The 22,291-nt window shown below is 42.6% G+C and overlaps 2 protein-coding genes across 2 annotated transcripts; one reads left to right on the forward strand and one right to left on the reverse strand.

Annotated features, from left to right (window-relative positions):
• Positions 1 to 2: 2 nt before the first annotated feature.
• On the reverse strand, positions 3 to 12,101 carry slc20a1b (solute carrier family 20 member 1b). Its single transcript, XM_083984277.1, has 11 exons — positions 11,806 to 12,101; positions 9,868 to 10,581; positions 9,423 to 9,563; positions 8,907 to 8,992; positions 8,544 to 8,640; positions 4,882 to 5,001; positions 3,309 to 3,590; positions 2,569 to 3,187; positions 2,221 to 2,406; positions 1,993 to 2,077; positions 3 to 1,779 (listed from the first exon to the last, which is right to left on the reverse strand). Exons 2-11 carry the CDS (start codon positions 10,214 to 10,216, stop codon positions 1,624 to 1,626), a joined length of 2,121 nt encoding a protein of 706 aa, XP_083840403.1. The 5' UTR covers positions 10,217 to 10,581; positions 11,806 to 12,101; the 3' UTR covers positions 3 to 1,623.
• A 2,909-nt stretch (positions 12,102 to 15,010) lies between these two features.
• stard7 (StAR related lipid transfer domain containing 7) lies at positions 15,011 to 20,418 on the forward strand. Its single transcript, XM_083983877.1, has 8 exons — positions 15,011 to 15,955; positions 16,275 to 16,438; positions 16,598 to 16,647; positions 17,087 to 17,197; positions 17,417 to 17,499; positions 17,611 to 17,710; positions 17,807 to 17,891; positions 18,066 to 20,418. Exons 1-8 carry the CDS (start codon positions 15,495 to 15,497, stop codon positions 18,242 to 18,244), a joined length of 1,233 nt encoding a protein of 410 aa, XP_083840003.1. The 5' UTR covers positions 15,011 to 15,494; the 3' UTR covers positions 18,245 to 20,418.
• The last annotated feature ends 1,873 nt before the right edge of the window (positions 20,419 to 22,291 follow it).

Here is a 22,291-nt window from a genome sequence, read left to right on the forward strand (position 1 = left end):
TATTTATTTTCCCATTTTTATTTAACATTTGTTTTTTGTTTTTTTTTATTAATCCAGATGTGGATCGTAGTATGTTGTTGATGTGCATTAAAAAAAAGAACAAAACAACTCTTCTTTGGTAGCTAAGGGAAAAGTAAAACAATTAAGGCAACTACAGCATCTATAGGTCTGAAATGCATTTAGTACTGCAGCCAGATGATGACCACACACTGGTGGCATGCAACGTATGTCCGCCCTCATTCAAACAAAGAAAAAAGACCAGATCAACTCAACCTCAAACCACCCAGTTAGATAACTTCTAGTTTTTACGTTCCTGTTCCTCTTCACTTGAAACCTTTGATTCAGCTCGTCAAAGCTGAGGGAAACAGAGGAAAGCTAGAGCGACCCAGTTGTCGACTAGGACAGGTGCAAATGCCACAAAAACCAAAACTGGGAAGTAGCCAACACGAGGTGAACTAGAAAAGAAACGGCTGAAGCAGGCCTAAAGCATTTAAACCATCGATGATGCAATCAAGTTTCAACAGGAGACTTAAGGTCTTTGTCTGAGAATGCGTTTTTGCATCGGTTGACATTCTGCTGTTACATTTCTCAAATTCAAGTAACCAAGGTATTTCAGGCAGTTCATTCTGCAGTGATCAAGAAGGTAGTAGAGCCTCAGGAGGTTCTGATTAAAGACCTGGATAGCACGTTATCCATAACTTTAACGACTAGGGCGTTGTCATTCATTACCAGAAGTGTGCTGACTTTTTATGCTAATGACACAGTATTTCTCAGATAATTTTGCAGGTGGTCATCCAGTGTTTATAAATTAGTGCTTCTACCTCGGAAAATTACTCAGATGATTGCGTGCCATAAAGACAAACTGCAGTGCTGTGAAAGTGACTGAATAATTCCTCAGTATGGCGGAGGGATGTGTTCACCAGCCTCTCTGAAATTTACAGTTAGGTGAAAGTCAACTTTGTTCAATTACAAAAAAGGAAACACAACGTCCTAATTAGGGGATACAAGGAAGCCAGATATAAAATGTGAATTCAGTAATAACAAACACTTGGAATTGGGGGAAAAACACACAAACACACCAATAACCTCAATTTTCACCTAAAATACTGCTTGTCAATCTACGTTATTTTCAGCATTATGTGTTATGACTGGAGTTACATCTGCGAAGAAGGCTAATACTGCATTTTAATTGTTCATTTCTTTCTAACGTGTAAAACAAAATTAAAAACAGCATGGATGTATATACATAATTTCAAAGTAAAAAAAAATGTAAGAATGAGTATTAGAAAAAAAGGTTGATGATTTAAGTTTAAATCTTTACAGAATGATGTGATATGAAAAAGCAAGTCAGAACAAAGAAATGCAAGCTTCCCACTGGAAGTGATGTGGCCCAAATGGAACGAACAGCAAATTCTAGGTTGAAAATGATGCAGCCAGAACCACAGGCCCATATCACAAGTCCTTTCAACATTTCTATTTTTTTTCTTTTTCTCCTTTTCTCCCGAAGTTGTTGGCTTGAGGTAAGCGATATATTTTGGCCTTCCAACTTTACTCCTTTCCTCCTGGTGCGCACTGGAGCGATTTCTTTCTCCTCCCCTGGCTTTGGGGGTTGCGGCCGAATGCTCACAGGATGCCGTAGATGAAGATGGCCATGATGGCGGCGCTGATCAGACCAGAGATGGGCACAGTCACAAACCAGGCCATGAAGATGTTTCTGAACAGACGCCAGTCCACTGCCTTCCTTGAACGCAGCCACCCAACTGCGACCACTGAGCCCACCTGGAAAACACAGCAGTTTGTCAGATTAACTCTTCTCCTCCAAGTTTATAACATCACATGATTTGTCTGCATACTGAAAAATGTAATATGGAGAAAGTTGCACCATATTTGGACTGTCTACTAGACTGTTTATCGTAGCCTCCCTCACACTAAATAGTCCCTTCCCGTGTGGCGGGAGTCTGCCTCCCTGACCGCAGTGTTTGACCAGCTTACCTTGCAGTGGGTGGTGGAAACAGGCAGGCCAATGTTAGAGGCTACCACGACAGTCACGGCCGAGGCCAGTTCAATGCTGAAACCACTGCAGGGGGAGAAAAAAAATAAAAATAAACACTTGCGTCTCTGAGCATGCCTGCTAAATTCAAAAGACTGGTAATGTCTGCGGAGGATGTGGTTTTATGACTAAGGAGAAACAGCAGCAGCACTGTCTGTGGTTATCTGTACCTTGAGGGGGTGATAGGCGTGAGGTCCCTGCCCATGGTCTGGATTACTCGGCGGCCCCACACCCAAAGTCCAGCGCAGATGCCCACGCCGCCATATAACAAGAGCCAGATGGGTGTAGGTGCATTGGAAGTCACGCTGCTGGTGTTGTAAACCAGCCACAGAGCTACCAACGGCCCAATGGCGTTACTGTGGAGGAAAGAATGAGGTCATTTTAACGGTGACTAAAGATTCTGACTGAGATACATTTTGTAAAAAAAAACAAAACAAAAAAAAAACATGTCACCAGCAACAGGCTGGAGAAACCAAATGACTCATAACAACAAGACTATTCAAAAGCAGTTTGCCCACCTGACGTCATTTCCTCCATGGGCGAAGGATCCGAAGCAGGCGGTGAGAATCTGGAGGAACTGGAAAAGAGTCGAGACTTCTGGTTTGTCCGACTCGAGTCCGTCTTCATCCAGAGAGCTTTGGCTGCTGCCGGCGTCCTCCTTCGCCATTTCTAGTGTCACCTCTCCCTCCCCCAGCCCCTCGGGGGTCGTGTGTTCTGCCACGGCGTTGCAGTAGCTGGTGTAACTGTCCATACGCACGCGCTTCCTTCCTTCCTGGCCGCCCGACCCCGTGCCCTTCTCTGCATCCTCGCTGGCGCGGAACTCTCCCTCTTTGTGCTTGAAGTCTCCGTGCATGCCGATGATGGCCATGGTGTAAGAGGTGTAGCTGTTGTTGCGGCGGATGGGCCGGTCGCCCCCCTCGCCCATGCAGTCGCCGACCTTGGCCAGGTGGAGCTTGTGCAGCAGGTCCTTGTAGAGCCCCGAGTCTTTGTGGACCGTGTGGTACTGGCTGTAACCGTTGCTCGGTATCTGCGCTGGCCGGTTGTTGAACTGAACCTGATTATTGAACTGGATCTGATTGGCAGTATTTGTGGACCCATTGCTGTGGACTTGGACCTGACTGTTTGATTGTTTAGGAGCTGCAAACATTGGAAAAATAAATTCAGCTTTGTGTGTCATTTCTCTTTGCATTACATAAGCAATAGCCAAAGTTTAAATTCATATTTAAGTATTACCAGTGTTGTTTCTGGCCTTACTTACCCCCATTTGAATTGCTGTACTCGCTGTCATCACAATCTCCAATATCAAATGCCACCTTGCGCTCCTTATTATTTTCAACATCGTCAGAGTCTCCGATGTCAAATGCCACCCTGCGCTCCTCCGCAGGAGCCTGGGGCTGAGCAGCGAGGGTTTGATTGGCAGCTGGGTCGGTGGGCGTAGGTGCCTCCTTGGAAGTCTGCTTCAGGATTGGACAGTGGGCCTCCCTCAGCTCCCTCTTCTCCATGAGGGGGCTCTCAGAAGGGCTGGAAGACTTCATATCTCCTAGTAGGGGAGGAGTTGGGAAGTGAGATATTGCTTGGGACGTGTCCAAACATATACATATTCTCGCTGAGAAGTACTAGCACAGCACATGTGTTTCTCTTCAACCTAAGCTGTGGGGAATTGCAGGAGTTGCATAACTGCAGAGTCAGAAAAACCTTTGTCCTAAAACTGCAACGTTAGCCGTGTTCAAAAGCAATCTCCTGTGTTCACAGGATCAGATAAATGGATTATGACCTTACAACGAACATATTTACACTACCACTAGCAGCTTAACTTATGAAAGACGATAAGAGTCAACACACTACGTGGCTCACATGACATTTGTTTGTGGTTTTAACGTGAATCAGATACTCAGTGCCAATATTTTCTGTGATAATCAGAGGAGCCATCTGACTCAGTTTCAACACCGTCTCCATAAATGCACAGCAAATGTCACGTCAACGCCTTAAGTCAACCTAGGTTTATTTTAGTCAAGGGGGTAAAGACCAATTAGTGGATCACCAGACCCAATTAGGCCACTTGTCTGTGGGATAGAGGCTAACCTAGACAGATCATGCTTGGGCAGATAACCCTGTCGTTTCTCTGTTCAAGACGTAACACATGACAGGTCAAGTCAATATTAATCAGAAAATGTGTTGGATATTCTTAAACTAGGCAGAGATAAGCTCTCTCTTAATAGTGACAGCTATCAAGGTGGCTACAAGTACAGTACAGTTTTCAATGTTTCTGTTTTGTAAAAACCTGAAAAACCTGTTTAAAAAAAAAGAAAGAGGAAAACGACATGCATAGATCAGTATATCCTGCATTATGTAAGATACAGCTATGCTGTAACTACCCTACTTATGTATGCAAGAAAGAAAGGCTAAACCTGTTACAAGACGCATAAATATAAAAGTAATTAAATAACTGGTGGCAGTAAAGGTACCTACAATCCTTTCCAGAGACTAAATGGTGTTTCCTTCAACACATGAACCACACCATTGGTGTGGAAATGCAGAGGACTCTAGGCGTTTTACTTTAATCCAGGATTATAGGACAAAAACTGATGACAATATTTTTCATTAGAGTGATTCCATTATGACAAAATATCCCTGAACTCCATTTGCTGGATTAATATGAGCCCTCGCTGTGAATAGGTTTAGGTTACATGTGCAGTGCTAAATCCCTCACTTGTCCAGTGGGTTTAGAGAGGAAACCCATCATTTCAGTGGTCAGCAGTAACTGGTGACCGCTGGAATTTTAAAACCGAGTTATCAGGTTGCCAGAAATTAAAAACTTCAGCATGACTTACGTTCAATCTTCTTCTTGAGGCGAGGGCAGACAATAAACCAGACCACAAGGGCAGTCAACACAGAACATCCCAGTGAGATGAGCAGGATGCCCCACCAAGGGAAATGCTCAAATCCCAGCACTGTAGGATCGCCAGGTGCCAGGGACAGAGAAAGACACACAGACACACAAAGGCAAATTTAAAAAACAAGGCAGCTGGTGCTACCTTCCTGACTGGACACCACATGAGATTATATTGCATTAAAAGTTAAATATTAAATATTACAATGAGCAGTTTTATAAAATGTTGTAAAAACTGTCAAATGAGGACAAAGAAACAATTCAGGGGGAACTTACATCTCATTTAAAACATGAATGGCACCAGTGAATGAAAACTACAAGGCAATAACTTGAATGACATTGGACCACATGTGCCAGAGTTTGGCAATACATGACTGACTGACAGCATTGCCTTGTGCCACGTCCAAGTTAAATAAGGAAAGCGTGTGTACCCCCTAAAGGTGAACAGTTATGTAACGCCTAATAGGTGAAAGAGCAAAAATGTCCCCGTGACCTCCAAGTGCCCTGCTAACAACTGCACATGGACAATGAGTTCCTTAAAAGGCCACATTACTTGGGGAGAAGGGGGAAGAGAAAGGGGGAGTCATTCACTTGAGTTGTTTGCTGTAGCAATAAAAGTCACCTCTTGCCAAGACTGCAGCAAAGCTGGTGCAGCGGAGGTGTATGTAATGCAGAACATGCTGGCAAAAAGCAGCCATTTAAATATCCCAGGGGGAAGCAGTCATCTTTGTCACACACAGACGATACAATCCAGCAGTGTGGGAGTTTGGAGAAAACAAAAAACAGGAGCTACTAAAAAAAATTCCAGCAACACCTGCGGTGAGGTAACTGCAAAAACAAAAAAACACTTCCACTTGTTTGGGACTGCTTGGGAAGTTCAAGATAAACAATAGGAAACGATGGGCCAAGGCTACATGATAAGTGTCTCAACCGCCGCGTTCACTTGAGGGCAGAGTCCACACAGTGCACTCTCCACTGAGTCACGCTGCAGCATGAGACTGCAGCGCACCTAACTGATGTTTATTTAGTTACGCAATGGAAGCTCACTCCCTTCAGGACAGGGGCAGGCATACAAGGGGAAAAAAACACACACGATAGGTGCCTCTGTAACAGCTGAGTGTCCCCTCTCCACCGGCTCACATGTAGCGAGACATCCACAGACAGGTGTAGTGCAGCTGCACACTACTTGCAAAGTACAGTACACTTCAGGGCACTCGGTGAAACGGGACACAAAACAAGCCTTAAAAAGACAAAAAGGGGCCGGACAGCATTCACGTGTAAACTCTTTGTCCCTGTGACTTGTTTGTGGGGGAACTTCTTACAAAATATAAAAGAAAGGATTTAAAGGCTAGCCTGTGTCTAGCGGTCTGATAAACACTCCCAAACAAAGAGTGGGTTTATACCACAGCCATGCAGTGGGATGAATGGGACGGCACAGGAAATGGAATTTAACCATGGCTACATTCCAAACCTCTCCCCGAAACCTCTGTATCCCCTGGCCTACATTACACAATAACATGTTTTTGCACAGTTATATATGTGCAGCTTGCCGCCAACCTCAATTACAATGTCAGTTAAAGTGGCAGTTTACGACTCGCCTGGCGAGAACGCCTCCCCTCCCCTCCCGTCATCCTCACTTTTGTCTAGAACTCGGTGTATCACTTACCAAGAGTATTGGGATTAAGTGACAAGTGTCAACACCGATATTCATCTGTAAGACCAACATTCACTCCTAACACGGAGTAGTATCCAGTTGATCACAGCAGCCTCTTAGGGCGCCTTAAAATGTAGTTTCACAGCCATAGTTCATGTTAAAATACGGTGTGTACACTGTGATCTAAGTATCTCTTATGTTGCTGAATGTTTTGTGTCCCGAGCAACCGCCACCAAGAGTTTGTTTTTTTAGAGGGTAAGCCAGGCGGAAAATTCGTATCCAGCTAAAAGCATTGAAGTTTAATCAATGGCGCTGGTCAAAATGTACGGTCGCTATGACACTCAGCCCTGTGAAACAATTACTGGTATGCAAACAAAAAAAAGTGTTTAGATGTGCACATGGGGCAGGCTTTGTTATACTTCCCTTAAGGCAGCAGACACATCAACAGATTCTAGTATCTGAGATGCCTAGGAGAGCAGACAGGGATTTTTATGCTAATTTAAGAAGCCATGCGTCTTCATCTCCAGGCGATGAGCTTTTTAAGAGGGTTAAGAATTAGATTTTTTACTTTACAATGACTGGGTGTTACTGGTGTGGCCGCAGCTGAGTGATTTATAAGGTGTGAAGAACCCAAGTCACACTAAACCTCATCTGTAAAGGACCAACAGCTGACCCTCAAATTCTTTGGCCCCAGATTTTTGCACATGCTGACTTGCGGTCTCTGGCACCGGTCTATATATTGAGTATTGGAATGTGCTGTGGGATGCCTGGTGTCCAATCGCACCACTACGATAGGGTGTAGATCAGGGGAAGGCCAAGTCCTAGCACAGGAAACCAGACATACTGTACTTAGCTGGATGCAGATACTACAGCTGCATTAGAGTGCACATATCAGCAACGAGCTGTTATTGACCTAGCTGCCCAGAGTAGTATACTATCCCAAACTGAGCCATGAAATATACATGGGATGTCTGACCTTGATGGCAACATACCATTTTAAATCTAATGATAGACATGAGTGAGTTGTGGTGCTTTGTGTTAAGACACTGAGAAACTGCTTTAACTATGAGCCTGTGTGTGGTTGTAATCTGCCTACAGCATATTAGAAATATTGGATGTTATGTTCATGTGCATTGAAAGATAAATAAATATCAATCAATATCAACACTGAACTTTAAGATGCAGTGGGGTTTGTTGGTGTCTAAAATGCAATCTCGCACCTTTTTTTTTTTTTTTTCCTCTGAGGTACCCAAGTACAGGTCCTCATGTACAGTATGTTGAGATGTGAGGGACTTCACACAACTGTACAGAATGTGCCTGACTAAGCAGGGCTATGGGCCATGCTGGAACTGCAAGTGATCTCCTCTCAGTCAGTGTGCTGATGTGCATGCACACATCAGCGCACCATATCTGGTCAAACTCTGGCCTGTAGCAGCCATTTAATGGCCCAGGCCAGCTTGAACTGTTAGGCCCTGTAGAGAGAAAGAAAAACAAAGGAGCAAAAGTTGCTCATTTAATAATGAGGAGTAATCAATCAGTAGTCACAAGTATTCAGAGCATTACAATGCTAATTCTGAGCAGCAGTACAACTACTGGCAGCAGACAACTGACCATTCATACACCCTCTTTACTTCCCTTTTCCTCCTCCATGTCTGAAGGACACAGACAGTGATGTCAAGAGTTTGGGTGAAATCTAATTTCCATCTCCCTGTTGTGCTCCGCTCTAAAACTTTATTCCAGCTATGACCCACATACTGTAGAACCACAAGCAAGAGAGCCCCCGAAAAAAACATGTTAAAATAAACACAGCTTCTGTGAGAAGGGTAGACACAGCCTGGTTCAGTCTGGAATATGTGTGGGCATCCAGCTGTCTGAGGGAGCAATTTATTTTTAAGCTGTGGCTGCAGACAGTCATTCAGGGCAAAAATGACTGAAACAATGATACTCACCCGGAGCTCCAGTGAACAAGATGGAGAACAGGTTGATTCCCATGGTCACGGCATAGAAGACAGGCAGGGCCCTCAGTCCGTTTGGCACGGGGTCTTTCTACAGAGACGAGACAACAAAAAGTCAGAGCTAATACAGAGCAAAACTGTGCCAGTTTGCTGCAAGGTTACACCTGATGACATAACAAGGGTATAATGGTAATTTGAAACTCGCTGTATGGTGCAGATAAGGAACTGCATCAGAACAGGAGCTTAATTGTGGCCATGTAATCAACATTTCCTCGTATTCATTTTGAACTTGGTCTAGTACTAGTTCTTGTTTTACTCAAGCAAATACACATACTCTCTATCGGGTTTATAACAAACCTTGAGTAAGATGAAAACGCGCACTATGTAGAAAACAGCGGCTGACATTATTCCAGACAGAAGGGGACTCAGGAACCAGGAGGCAACTGCAATATAAAGAAACAAAAAACACTGCAGTTTAGTCAGTAGTTTGATTTACATCGGCTTTAAGCTTTCTGCAAAGGAACATAGTCTAAGGCAACAAATTCAGAAACATAAATGTTGTGAAACTAGATCTGCTTCCGTGTGTTACTCCTCACAAAGCTGCAAGGACAATTGCCACATGTTATCTGACAAAAGTCTCTCTCTTTCCCCATTTGGACATTCCCATACACTAAGGACTTCTTAAAGAACGACTGCAATCATCATTCAAAACTTAAACTTGTTGATATCAAAGGTCAACATAGACAAAAACACTGACTAATGTGTTATGATTACATTGCCAGACACTGTCATTAATTGAATATAGCCCTGTGATGCAATTCAAACAATGAGGACATATCTGGGTCAGCTGATTAGAGAGTCAGACAGACTTACCGATACGGAGGAGTTCCAACCACTTGACGCCCTGCTGGCCTTTGGCAACCAGCGAGAAGCCAATAGTAGCACCAACAATGCAGTGTGTTCCAGAAATGGGGAGCTTAAGGAAGGAGGCGGCCAGCTGCCACACAGCAGAACCTAATGAGAATAAATAAATTGATCACATTAATCTCGACAGGTCGACCTGATCTCAGCTTTTCAGATTTAAAATCACGAGGCAAAACACAGTGGAAACTGGTTAAAAAAAATCTTTCAAACAATGTAATTCAGGACGCATTTCAATTAAATGATTACAGCACTTCCCCCAGGTACAATTTCACATTTAAATATTTTAGTTGCAAGGGCCGAACCGTGTCGAGACCTGCGTGTGCCAGTAAACTCTGTTCACAGTGTTCAGTGACTGCACGTTTAATTAGATGTAAGATAAGCAACAGACACTCACCGAACATCGAGCTGACAGCGCCGGCCATTAACACGTGCTCGGAGCCGTTGTACATGCCCACGTCGATGATACCCTTTCTGATGGTTTCGCTCACTTTGGCCCCCAGGAGCACGGAGCCCAGAGTCTCGAACACGGTGGCCAGAACGCAGGCCTGTCTCAAGGTGACCACTCCTGAGCCCACAGCTGTGCCAAATGAGTTGGCGACATCATTGGCACCCACAGAGAAGGCTAAGACGAAGGCGATGATGAAGCCGACTATCAGCAGCCACATGTACTCTACCAGAGCAGTTTGGGCTACCACCCCCGCTGTGGTGGCCAGTATTATTGCAGTTGCAGTTGTTGAAACCATGATTGTAGACTATTAAGGAATTGCTTCACAATCTTAAAGGGAATGAATGCCCGTCAAAAATATTTATTTATAATGCTATTTCTAGACAGCAGCTAGTAAAATAAAGAGGTAAGAGGTATAATAAATAATTAGCTTCTCTTCAGGTCCACCTGTCTAAACAGGATTTCTGAGATTAAGCAGTGCAAACTTATAAAAGGTTTATCTGGGACTGACCAGAAAAGTATTAAGGTAAACAGAGGTATGAGGGCTTATTGCTATCCTGTAATTATACTATTTCTTTTGCTGTTCTTTGGGCGCTGGGCTATCAAGCAGAGTGAGAAGACAGCCATTGTGCAAATGTAACTGCAGACGAGCAGGGGTACATCCTGAAAAGACAAAAGACAGAAAAGGTGCTTGCTTTAATAACAAAAGTGCAGACGTTGTTTCTATTTTCACACGGAGGCTCAGACAAACAGATACACATACAACATAAAAGAGAAACACAAGGAAGGAAATAGATAAGCTTCTTCTGAAAACTCAGTGAGAAGACAACGTAAGACGCGTGGTGAAGCGACTGGCGGAGAGGAGGATCTCTAGTGCTTCCTTGTCTGTAAAACCAATGGGAAGCCATTTTCGTGGTTCGCAGGAAGAAGCCGGTGTTTGAGTGACATCAACGTCCTCTAAAACTTCACCCAGATCGATCACTTTACTGTTGTTTACTACGGCGGCTTCAATGAGCACTAACGGCCACAAAGACCGCTTCGTGATAAGGAGTTGCCCCATCGATAAGAAACGTTGTAATTTTTTTTTATTTGCGTATGTGTGTGCACGTGTCGTCATCCATTCATAGAACACAGCCCAGAGCACGAGCCCCGTCCGTTCGTACTAACTAACACACGCTCGTGTTAAGAAAAGAAACAACTCGACGACGTTGAGCTCCGTTATGATAACAATAATCAATCGATAGGGAAAAAAGGCGCACATTATCTGTAGGTTTTTCCATTTTTTTAAATTATGTTTGACGTGGTTTTTTGACGCAACCGGATGTGACACGGTTTAGGGAACATAAACGCTGCTGCTGCGCCAACACTGAATGACCGACCGGCTGGTGGTGGTGGGAAGCAGCAGCAGCTCTTCATGTGTGTTGTCGATGCACTTTCAGTGGCCAAGTGTCTGCTCGACAGACGGTCAATACTGCTAACGTAAGGTAACTTAACATTAAAGAGGACAGCTAGGTTTCATTGCGGCCATCAACCTCGCTCAGAGCCAAATGTTACTCAGACCTTATGTTAACGTTACAACCGGCAGCAGCCGCTACGCTACCTGTCCTCGGTCAAACAAGATGGACAGCCTTAAAAAATAAAATAAAAAGTGTCAGTCCTCGCTGAACAAGTCGCATCAGGAACATATCTTATCGTTATTGTTAAAGACGTAACAAAATATTGTTGTTGTTTTTTGGGTTGTTGTTTTTTCACTCACTCAAGCTAACGTTAGCATTAGCGCTACGTTAACATGTGATGGTAGCGTCCAGTGGGTGTTCAGTTAATAATAATAAAAAAAAACACAAGAAAGTCTTACTCTGAGATAAACTGTTAAATAATAAAACTCACCACACGTTGCAGTTTTCAGTCCGGGGAAGAAGAAAGGAGCTCGTTAGACACTAGTAAGCTAATTATCGCGCGCTCCGATCGTACCGTTAGCGCGCGCGGGACAATGCAAAATTAAACTAATAAAAAAAAAATCTCCCCGTCGGAAAAAAAAGCTGCCTTAGGTTAGAAGTGGAAAAAAAACTATTGACGCCTGTCTGTCGGATTCAATGTGGAAATAAATCCGCCTTTTCGAATCAAGACACGACTCAGTTTGAATGAGTTTCGACGCAGCCGCATGTGTAAAGCTCGCTGCTTGCCGGTCCGTGGAATAAGGAGGTTTTTTTTTTTTTATTGGATACACCCTTCAGGAAACTCCGCCCAAGCTGCTGTCAGTAAGCTTCCTCCCCGTCCCCCTGCCTCTCGCTTCTTCTTTTTTTTTTCAACTCGTCATGTGTTTAGTGCGTGGTCGTCTCCTCCAGCTTCTCTCCATTCCCCTCACTTCAGAGACAAACAGAGTGGATACAATGCCATCACTACAGAGTCACTCATTTCCCAATCATTTCTATCAGTGATATATTCATACACATTATTGATAAATTGAATGACTTCTTAACACAGTTGGTTGCTGTATGTAGTGGTATTTAAGTACCTAATTGATTCAATGTTATATAAGAGTAATTACACGTTAACATTTCCTTCAGAAATTATGTTGAGTAGAAGTAGCCTATAAAGAAGCATAAAAAATACTCTCACTTTGTCCAGAACTTGAATAAATAGCCACTATCCATTTCTGCCGTTACTAGAAATTAGTGTAGTAACTATTTCCTGTGCAATGTAAATATGTAGATAAACAGCTAAAATAAGCGTACTTTTTTAATTTGGTAAGTTTTTATTATTAGCCTATATTAGGCTATATTATATTATATTATATTGACCTCAACTGCCACGCGACCACTTTTCAGACACTGCAGATAGTCATGACATAAACCAGTTACCTCTGGTAACTGATGCTTACAGGGAAACAATGTCACGTCACAAGGCTACAGGATACAGCCGGTGGTGGTAGTGATGTCGATTGCATTACAGAAGATTTGACTTTCATTGAAGTGCATAGACCCGGAAATGACAATAACATCACCCTCCAACAAACCTCGCTTTCTCTAGAGATTGTCATGTTAAATCAAGATTGATATGCTGAATGGAGGGACTACTACTACTAGGCTACTCAACACGCATAGCAAACTATTTTTGAATTATCTAAATAACAGCGTGGCCAAAACGTGCGAGAACACACCGGACACACCCCACATTTACTTGGGGAAATGTTGCAATAACCGAACGTGTAATTATTATCTATTCATCACGAGCTCCAGCCTTTCATTTTTTCTCCCTACTTGACGTCACGTCTTTTGCGGCTCATGGAAAAATTTTGCCCTCCTCAAATCCGTCGGGCAATGTTTTGTGTTTGTCGTGATACTTTGTAATTGCGATTTTTCTCTGAGCCCCTGGAGGCAGCATTTCATAAGAGAAGGAGGGGCGTTTACAGCTGCTGTACATCTGTGTCAAAAGTACCCTACTCAATCAGGGACTTTCACACTAGAAATTCATAGAACTCAGTTCGTGACAACAAATCCCTCATGGTAATTACTCACACTAATTGTAAGTCTTTACTCCCTTGACATTAACCTGAGGCCACTTACAGAAAAATTACCTCAGTTTAATCACTCACAGACTAAATTACATGTGCAATTCATGTTTTTCAGGTGTTCATATTATTCATCGTTTAAATTCTAATAGGTCTGAAAAAGCTATAACACTGAGCTTATTTGTAGGCTACTTGTGTAAAATTATACAACTGAATAGGCAGTGTGATAAAAACACTTTCCATATAGTTTACATTGCACATGCAAATATCATTGCAATTCTCTGGCGCAGTCATGAGACTAATGATTATGTGTATGTGCTTGCTCTACAGATAAGGCCTCAACTAAGAAGCACATGGTGTGTTTTCACACGGTTTTTCCAAAAATATATTGTCTTATGGTCTTATGATCCTATCATCCTGAGAACACACAGACAACTTAAAATACAATTGGACGGAATGACCTAATACAGGACCTAAAGGTGATAGCATTTCCCCCCAGTTACACCAACTTAATCACTGTGATGACACTGCATGGTTAAAAAAAAAAAAAAAAAGCATGACCCCTGGTTTATTTTGTTCATGAATGTTGGGTTGGGCATGGTAATTGAATGGATGGTTGAATAAATGACTGAATGACAGGGTTAGACTTTATATTTATATGTCATTGCTTTTATTAACCTTTTCGCAATAAGTGTAGTGATCTGCTCCTCAAAACCATTAATCTTAAAAGTTTTACTAGTGTTTTTTGTTTTTTAAAGCTTTGATGGAAGCACTCAGCTTCTATCACTCAGGCCCCAGGATGGCAACATCTCTAGTCATCTGCAATGGTTAAACGGCGCCACCTTGCGTACATTACCATAATGACGTTTGACTATGACTACTTCTCTTCTATTTTTCTTCTCTTGTGAAGACCTCGTATTTTTCCTTAAAAAACAAACAAAACATCAACGACTTCTCTTCATACCCTTCCTTAAAATCATTTTCGTATGAAAATGACACAACCAGCCTCTGCTCTTTTCCCTGTGACAACAAAACACAGCAGAGCTTTTTTGTTGTTGTTATCATCAGAACATGGGTTAAGCTCACCAGAACATCTTTACCTCCTGGGCACAAATGTACAGCAAATAGAACAAGTATGTGCTGGCATTAAAGTGTGAGTGCTGTCTTGTGAAACGGGTCCTATGTCTGTACCATGGTCTGTACACGTGTAGAGTCTTTATGTAACACCAATAAATTCGCAAAGCTTTGGCCCCCGAGATGCACCGACAGAGGGCGACTCTGACTTCCTCTCCCCGGTGTGGGACGAGCCAGCCGTACCACCGCAGACACACTGATCCTGGATAAGGTTTTGAAAGTTACCCTCTTCTCTAAACCTAGAAAAAAGGCAAGGGGAGCTCTGGTAGAGGAGTCTGGACATACGCACATGCTGACGCCCGAGCTCCCGCATTCTAAGACAGGCTTCCGCTTCAGCCAATCAGATTAGCGTAAAACCGAGCAACGACCAATGAGCGGCCGGGTCGCAGTCCGTAGGGGCGGGTCCAGCGAGTGGGTGTGTGTGTGAGTGAGGCAGCAGCAGCAGCAGGAAGAGGAGGAGGAGGTCAAATGCCCTACGAGACAGTTTGAAAAACGTGAGGCTGTCTTCTTGAAAGGTTGTACAGGTCGACAGTCGTGTTGGAGCAACAGCCAACGCAGCTATTTGTAATTTGGACATAGATACTAAGTGAGGCGGTGTCGGTGTGTGAACTGTGTCCGTGTCGCGGTAGCAGCTGGTTAACGTAGTAAACAGGAGGGATAACGGTGGCTAATGCTAACCGTTCATGTCGCGTGCTCGGAGACATCTCGGTAACTAACGTCAAAAACCTATGAGTGAGTGAAAATAATGGCGTTTGTTTGCCAAAGTTAGTAGTATTATCTCTGTAGATGTAATGCACTATATATGTCTACGGAGCATTTAGCTCTTAGTTGCGGCCGGGGTACATTAGCTTAGCCAGCTGCTGCCCCCTTTTTTTTTTTTTTTTTTTTTGCATATTGTCTTTGAGAAACTCGTGTCACGGTCACAGCTGTCATGTTTCACTCCGTGCCCCGGCGTCCGATCTGCGAAATCGGTGTAAACGCAATGAGGCTTCAGAGCTGCAGCTCATTCAGGCGGACTGTCGAGGGGGGCAAAGGGAAGCTGGAGAGGGTCCCGTGGCTGGGCAGGAGCATGGGCCTGCTGCTGTCATGGCTCCAGAGGGCAGGTGCAAGCGAGGCCGCGGGGTCCGCCGGACGCACCAAGAAGGCGAAGAAGGACTTGCTCTCCATATTTGCGGACCACTGCGGATTTGTGACTGGACAGAGGCTCAGACGTGCTTGTCAGATCGGCGAGCTTTACTCCAACCTCTACTCTGAGCGCACCAGGTGGAAACTGGTGGGGAACATATGGCGCAGATTTCAGAGCAAGCACGCCCCCACCGGGAAACTTGTCGCGGCCCTGGCCGGTGTCTTCATGTGGGAGAATGAGAAGATTCAAGATGAAGAAATTCGCAGGTTGGAAATCTTTCCTTTAAATGCACACATGGAGTTAATTAGGCTTAGACAAACACTAGAGTGACACACTTGTGGCCACATGGGGTCACTGAAAGGTCTCACGTTCAGTAGGTGTTATCTCTCTGTAAAAGAAGGATTGCAGTTTGTTTTTTTCGAAGGTGCATTGAAATTATTAAGTGTTAGTTCACTCCATATGGTTTTCCCCTTCAAATTATCACCGCTCTGTGTGCAATGCTGTATTTCATATCTGGGTATGATCGGCGATGTTAACTGTACAGTATGCTAAATAGTCTCTCCTGATATTTGCATCCCTTTGCAGGTGTGGACTTGAACTACAAGCTGTGGACGCTGTGAAACACCTAAGCACATCTGTGGGCTCTGCAGTCGGACAACAGAACTCTGGCTGGGAAGTTGTGATGGAGAAAAAAGACTTCAAAGTGTGGAAGCGACCTATTCCCAACAGTCACCTCTATGAGTTCAGAGGTCAGCCAAGGCACAATCTCACAAGTGTTACGTGATATCTAGATAGGGCACCCATTCAGTGTACTCTCCGTGATACTTTGAGTTTTATTTCTTTTGGTTGTCATTACAAAGTATGACTTGTCTGAGGAGTCAGCAACTTTTGTTTATGTTTATCTGCAGTTTTGGGCTCCTACAACGATGTCACACCCAGACAGTTCTTCAATGTGCAGGTACAGACTTTTCAGTTCTCATTATGTGCTACTAAGAATATATCTGTCTTTGCTCATGAATAGGTGAAGTGAAACCAACAGCATTTTATACTTAGGTACACAGAAGAATACGTAAGGAAGTGGTTCTTTATGATAGTGCAGCAGCCTCCATTTTCCTGAACTTATGAACCATGGGAAATGTTTATATCTGTAATTATAAGTCGTTCCAACTGGTTATTAAAGTATTCTGTTTGAAAGTTAAATATTTATGGAAGTGGAGCTTTCACATGTGATTATTTTATTCATGATTTGTATGTATATGACAGCTTATTTTGCATTTCCATTACGCAAGTGCTCTTGCACAACCTGCATGTTTGTGTTGAACACGTGCTGCATAAAAACGACTGTTGTGCTATATTAAGCACCTTATCCTTGACTTGTGTTTTCCCCTTTCCCCCAGTTGGATACAGAGTACAGAAAGAAGTGGGATTCTCTGGTTATCAAGCTTGATGTGGTGGACAGAGATGTCAATACAGGCTCTGAAGTTGTGCACTGGGCCACACAATTCCCTGTGAGTTTTTGTTGGTTGCCATTTTGCCTAAACTCACGACGCTGTTTGTTCTACTAATATTTGCTTTTAAAGCACTCTTGTCTTTTGTGTACAAGCTAAACATTCACGACACTCACAATGACATTTGGTCAAGAGCAAATACTACATATCTTTATATTCATCAGTTTGTATTCGAGCTTGTCAGATGTTACCTAATCTTGGTCGATTGTCCCCTTACAGTATCCCATGTACTCGAGGGACTATGTGTATGTACGCCGCTATGATGTTGATGTCAACAACAACCTGATGATCTTGATATCCAGGTACAACCTTGAAAATTATGGATTTCTGGTGTGTTTGATATATTACTAAATGTTTGACTATAATTTTGGCTGTGCTATTTTAACTTGCATTTTTCCAATTCTGTTGAACAGGGCCGTGCAGCATCCCAGAGTCCCAGAGACTCAGGAATTTGTGCGAGTCCACTCATACCAGTCGAAGATGGTCATTCGCCCTCACAAGTCTTTTGACGAGGTTTGTGGTGACTGTGTTGCTACAGAATTAATTGAAATTGCATTTAATTCAACTTTGTCTTGTAGACACTGAGTCTGACTTTGTTTTTTTTAACAGAATGGGTTTGATTACCTGCTGACCTACAGTGATGACCCTCAGACTGTGTTTCCCCGTTACTGTGTGAGCTGGATGGTGTCAAGTGGTGAGGTTCTTTCATTGATTGAAACCTGCAAATCAGCGTTTTTGCTTGCTGTCACATTCAAATTTATGAGCATTTACAGATTTTGTGTGGTATTTCTCACATACATTTTGTGCGTGCCTACTGAGTGTGTGTGAGAGCTCAGTGTTAATAAGGACATCTCTTTGCACATGGCAGGCATGCCTGATTTTCTGGAGAAGTTGCATACTGCTGCTTTGAGGGCCAAGAATTTGGAAGTGGGGATCCACGACTATGCGAGTGTCATCAAATCCGGCGACGCCAACCGTCAACCGAGCCAGGAGCGCCTCGGTGGAGAAACCACACACACAGGTGGTCCTGGACAGATCTATGCTTGAGATGGATATTTTGGAGATCAGGAGGTTATGCTGGCATATTTCACATCCACTTGAACCCAAATCAAACCCTCCAACACTAACTATTTGGGTATGTTGCATGAACTGCAAATGGAAGTGGCATCTACAGTAAAGAGAAATATACTGAAAAGTCCATCCATAGATGTGGGTATTTTGGTTGTAAATGAGGTGTTACAAGAGCACTGTATTGGTGACAGCAATTTCTGTCATTTGGGAAAATGTTGCCATGGAAATTGTCATTGAACCCGTTGGCCTTGGCACGATTTCTACTCAGCCAACCAATGCCAAATGGCATTTTTTTTTTTGCCTGATTTGGTAACATGTCGTCTGCAACCACTGGTAAGATCGAAGCCAAAATTCCTAATTGTAGAAATGCTTCTTGCCAAAGCACGGTTTCTCTCAGTTTAATGTTCTCCGTCTTGCCCTCCGTTGCTTGACTTTGAAGGCTGTTCAGACCTCCTCACTCTGATAGTGTCTGTGGTGTGATCTCAGCAAGAGATCATCCAAATGGCTGCACACCACTGGACATGTAACAGTAACTATGACTCACTTCTGAGCAGCATAATCACTGCAACACAACGTTATGGCCAAGATTTCAGATCAAGGCCTGCACTGAGGCCCCCACAGAAAGCACTTCATAACATGTTTCTTCATTTCATGGGCTCAAAGCAACTGGTCTCCTGTTTGCTTGCAACATAAATGTTTGCTCCTCATATGGTTTGATGGAATGGATTTAAAAAAACAAAACAAAATTAAGTTATTGGAATAATTGTCCACAGAATTGAAAATGTAAAATTTAATGTTTTTTGTGTGTGTATGTTTTTGGAGGGCATTAGTTTCCCGTCAGCACAGTCGAGCTTTCACATTGCGCTTCACCGTGTCTACGTGACTGTTTGATACTGCCAGCGTTGACAAAACAGCCTTTTGAAGATAAACCAGTCCTTCAGCATTAGGGGCATAGTGTCTTATAACAACCACGTAAATCCTCAAATACAATGGTACTAACACGCTTCTAGTAAGGCTACCGTAGAGAGACACATTTTAAATAATCAGTGCCCGTTTTAAAAATAAAACATGGATCCCTCGTGCCACATAATAATCCATTAACATTTCATATGAGTTAAAAAATAAAATTGAGTCTTTTTTTTTTTTTCAACTCAGAAATAATTTTTTTTTAGCCTGGTGTTCACAACAGCTGTCACTTAAGTTTGCACTAATGGAGTTATGGGTGTTTGTTTTCTGTGTTACTGTAGATCTTGTACATTCATAGAGCCATAGCCTGCATACTGGAAATCCCTGTTCTCATGAGTGGAACAACCTCTGTGACATGTTTCTCCTGCTTTGTGATTCTACAGTTTTTGTTAATTATGTGGATCCTGAAATTGCCATACGATCCATCCCTCCAAATCATCATTAACTGTTTGCAGGGGTTATGAATGTACAGAGAGCACCACATGTTGTGGAATTAAACATCACCTAATAAAGTACACTGTTTACAGCCTGATAATCTGGTACAGATATCTTGGAATCCACCTCAAAACATCTCATATTGTACTAAAATGTAGTGTCACTTGTTGTAGGTGGTACATTAAAGTCAATCAGCTGTAGCAGTCAAGATAACAGGTTTGGGTTCCCACATCTAGTATTATTTGTATGCCCACTGTGTCAAAAAATATTTATACTCTGGAGTGAGATAGTTTCTGCTGCTGCTTAAAAATGATAGTGACAGTTACATATGAGAGAGGAAATGAAATGTTTTTGATATTTATCTCGTGTGTGTGCTCAGATAAAACTGTGACCCTGATTTTAATGAGATTATAATGTCCCAATTGAAGATTATGCAATACTTGGTTTTCTGTTCAGCTTGAGAATGTAATAATTTGATGCTCTGTCATATGTAGACACCTGCGTGCCACCTGCAGCCGTCTAAAAAAAAAAGTTGACACATCGCTGTTTTTGCTTCTCCTTCCTGCAGGCAGTATAACATTTGTTGTGATTTGTTACCACATGTGATTTACTTTAGGAACGGTTTGGATAATTATATGATCTGAAGCAATTGTAACCCTGTGTTTTCGAGAGCTCTTGAAATGGAAAAACGACTAATCAGATGAAATAAACAGAACTTCATGCGTGTCATTCTGTGGTCAGACGTTGATGGCAGAGAGAAGCCTTGGTTTTGAGCCTGGCTTAGCAGAGAAAAAAGGTGATTAGCCGCTCGTTTGTGCAAAGCAGCCACCGTAGTCTAGTCTAATGGGATAATCTGTAAACCATATATTCCTGTCTGGGCAAGGTCAGTGAGGAGCCGCACAGTTTACAGGAAGTATTGTCTGTGCAACTGATTGGCTTGAAACAAGAAAAACTGTTGACATAAACACTGATTTTATATTGTGTGTACCTCTTACTTATTGTCCCACTATTGTAGCAGTGTATAAGAATACCAATTTAGGAAATGATAATGCATAATATTGGTTGTTAGTTAAACTGACTTTGGAAAGCTGCTGACAATTAGATTTCATCTAAAATGTTGCACAATAGGCTTTATGCAGAGCTCCACTACTTCCTGAACTTAAATAAGCTCCTTTATTTCCTGTCTATCATTATTGGACAAACTGAAGGTGTGTCTGACTTTGACCTCAGTAGTCACAACAATGGTCAAACACACCTGGATTAATCATTTTGTCCAATAGTATATAGACAAGAAATTAAGGATCTTGTTTAAGTTCAGGAAGTAGTGGAGCTGTGCATAAAGCCTAATAGAAAATTTCCTCGCAAAATATTTGGGAGTGCCACACGAGGCTGCTTTCAGAGTGTGATCTCTGTGTCAACATGGGAATCAAACCCACAACCTGCAGGACTCCCACATTGCACACCGAGAGCTAGTCAGACAAATTAACATCTCTCTCTGAACACATGAAAGAGCTACCAACCTGTCTGTGTCCATTTTTGTGAGTGTGTAAGTGTATGCGTTGGACTTTGACAGTAAATAGTGATAAACACCACAAACAAGAATGTTCCCAATAATCTGATTTCAAACACCTGTGTGTCAGCCTGGCCTCAGAGGTTGCCATGGTGAGTTTACCATCTTAACGGAGTGAGAATCAATTGAAATGTAGGTAGCTATAGCCTACCTCTCAAACTCAGGCTTACAACTTAAATATCCTAAGTTCTAACCATATAAAGTTGCCTGTGTGTGTGCAGTCGATTTCATATTAATGTATGGGGAAAAGGGGTTGACAGAGTGGACAAATTTAATAGCATCATATCGGAGTCCCTAATTAATGAATTGATATCAACTGTGGCTCTGGCCTGCAGCTCAAATGTTGCTACCGCAATTTGAGGGTTTACTAATGATAGACGGGCCCAAGGCTGATGCCGGCAGAAACATTGAAACAAATCTGCCACATTGGGGCTTATTGTGACAAAATAGTAGTTCCTATTAGAACAAGAAGCAGACTGAGCAAGTCAAGTCAATGGGCAGCTGGAAGGGAACTGGCTTCATTCAGAGACTCATAGTTCAAATTCTGGCTGAGTGCCTCGGAGCGTTAGCCCCATCGCAAATGTTTTGATCTAGTGCGTAAGTGTTCATTGTGGATTAATACATTGAAAAATCATTACAGTTTCCCAGGAGAATCTGCACTTGACCACATAGAAACAGCAGAACATCACAGGTGCAAAAAATATTCAGTATAATAGATTCAGTGTCACCTTAAGAGTCAATGTCACAGTGTCATGGCTTCCTGAGATGCATGAAGAGAACAGAGCATTCATGGTATTAGAACACGTATGTGTGTGTGTGCGCGTATTTTATACCAATTTATTAAATGAATTCCATGATTTACATGTAAATATAATTGACTTGCACCCAACCTCATCTACAATCAGAAAGTTGGCAAGGTTATGTTAAACCCAAAGAAAGTAAGGTATTTTGGAAGAAAAAAAGAATCATGATTATTTCACTCATGATAGAGCATATTAAAACAGAAGAACATAATAAATGAAGGATCTTGGTGTTCTTCGCTGTTTTTAATG

This window comes from Trachurus trachurus (genome assembly GCF_905171665.1).
Source record: "Trachurus trachurus genome assembly, chromosome: 12".
NCBI lineage: Eukaryota > Metazoa > Chordata > Actinopteri > Carangiformes > Carangidae > Trachurus > Trachurus trachurus.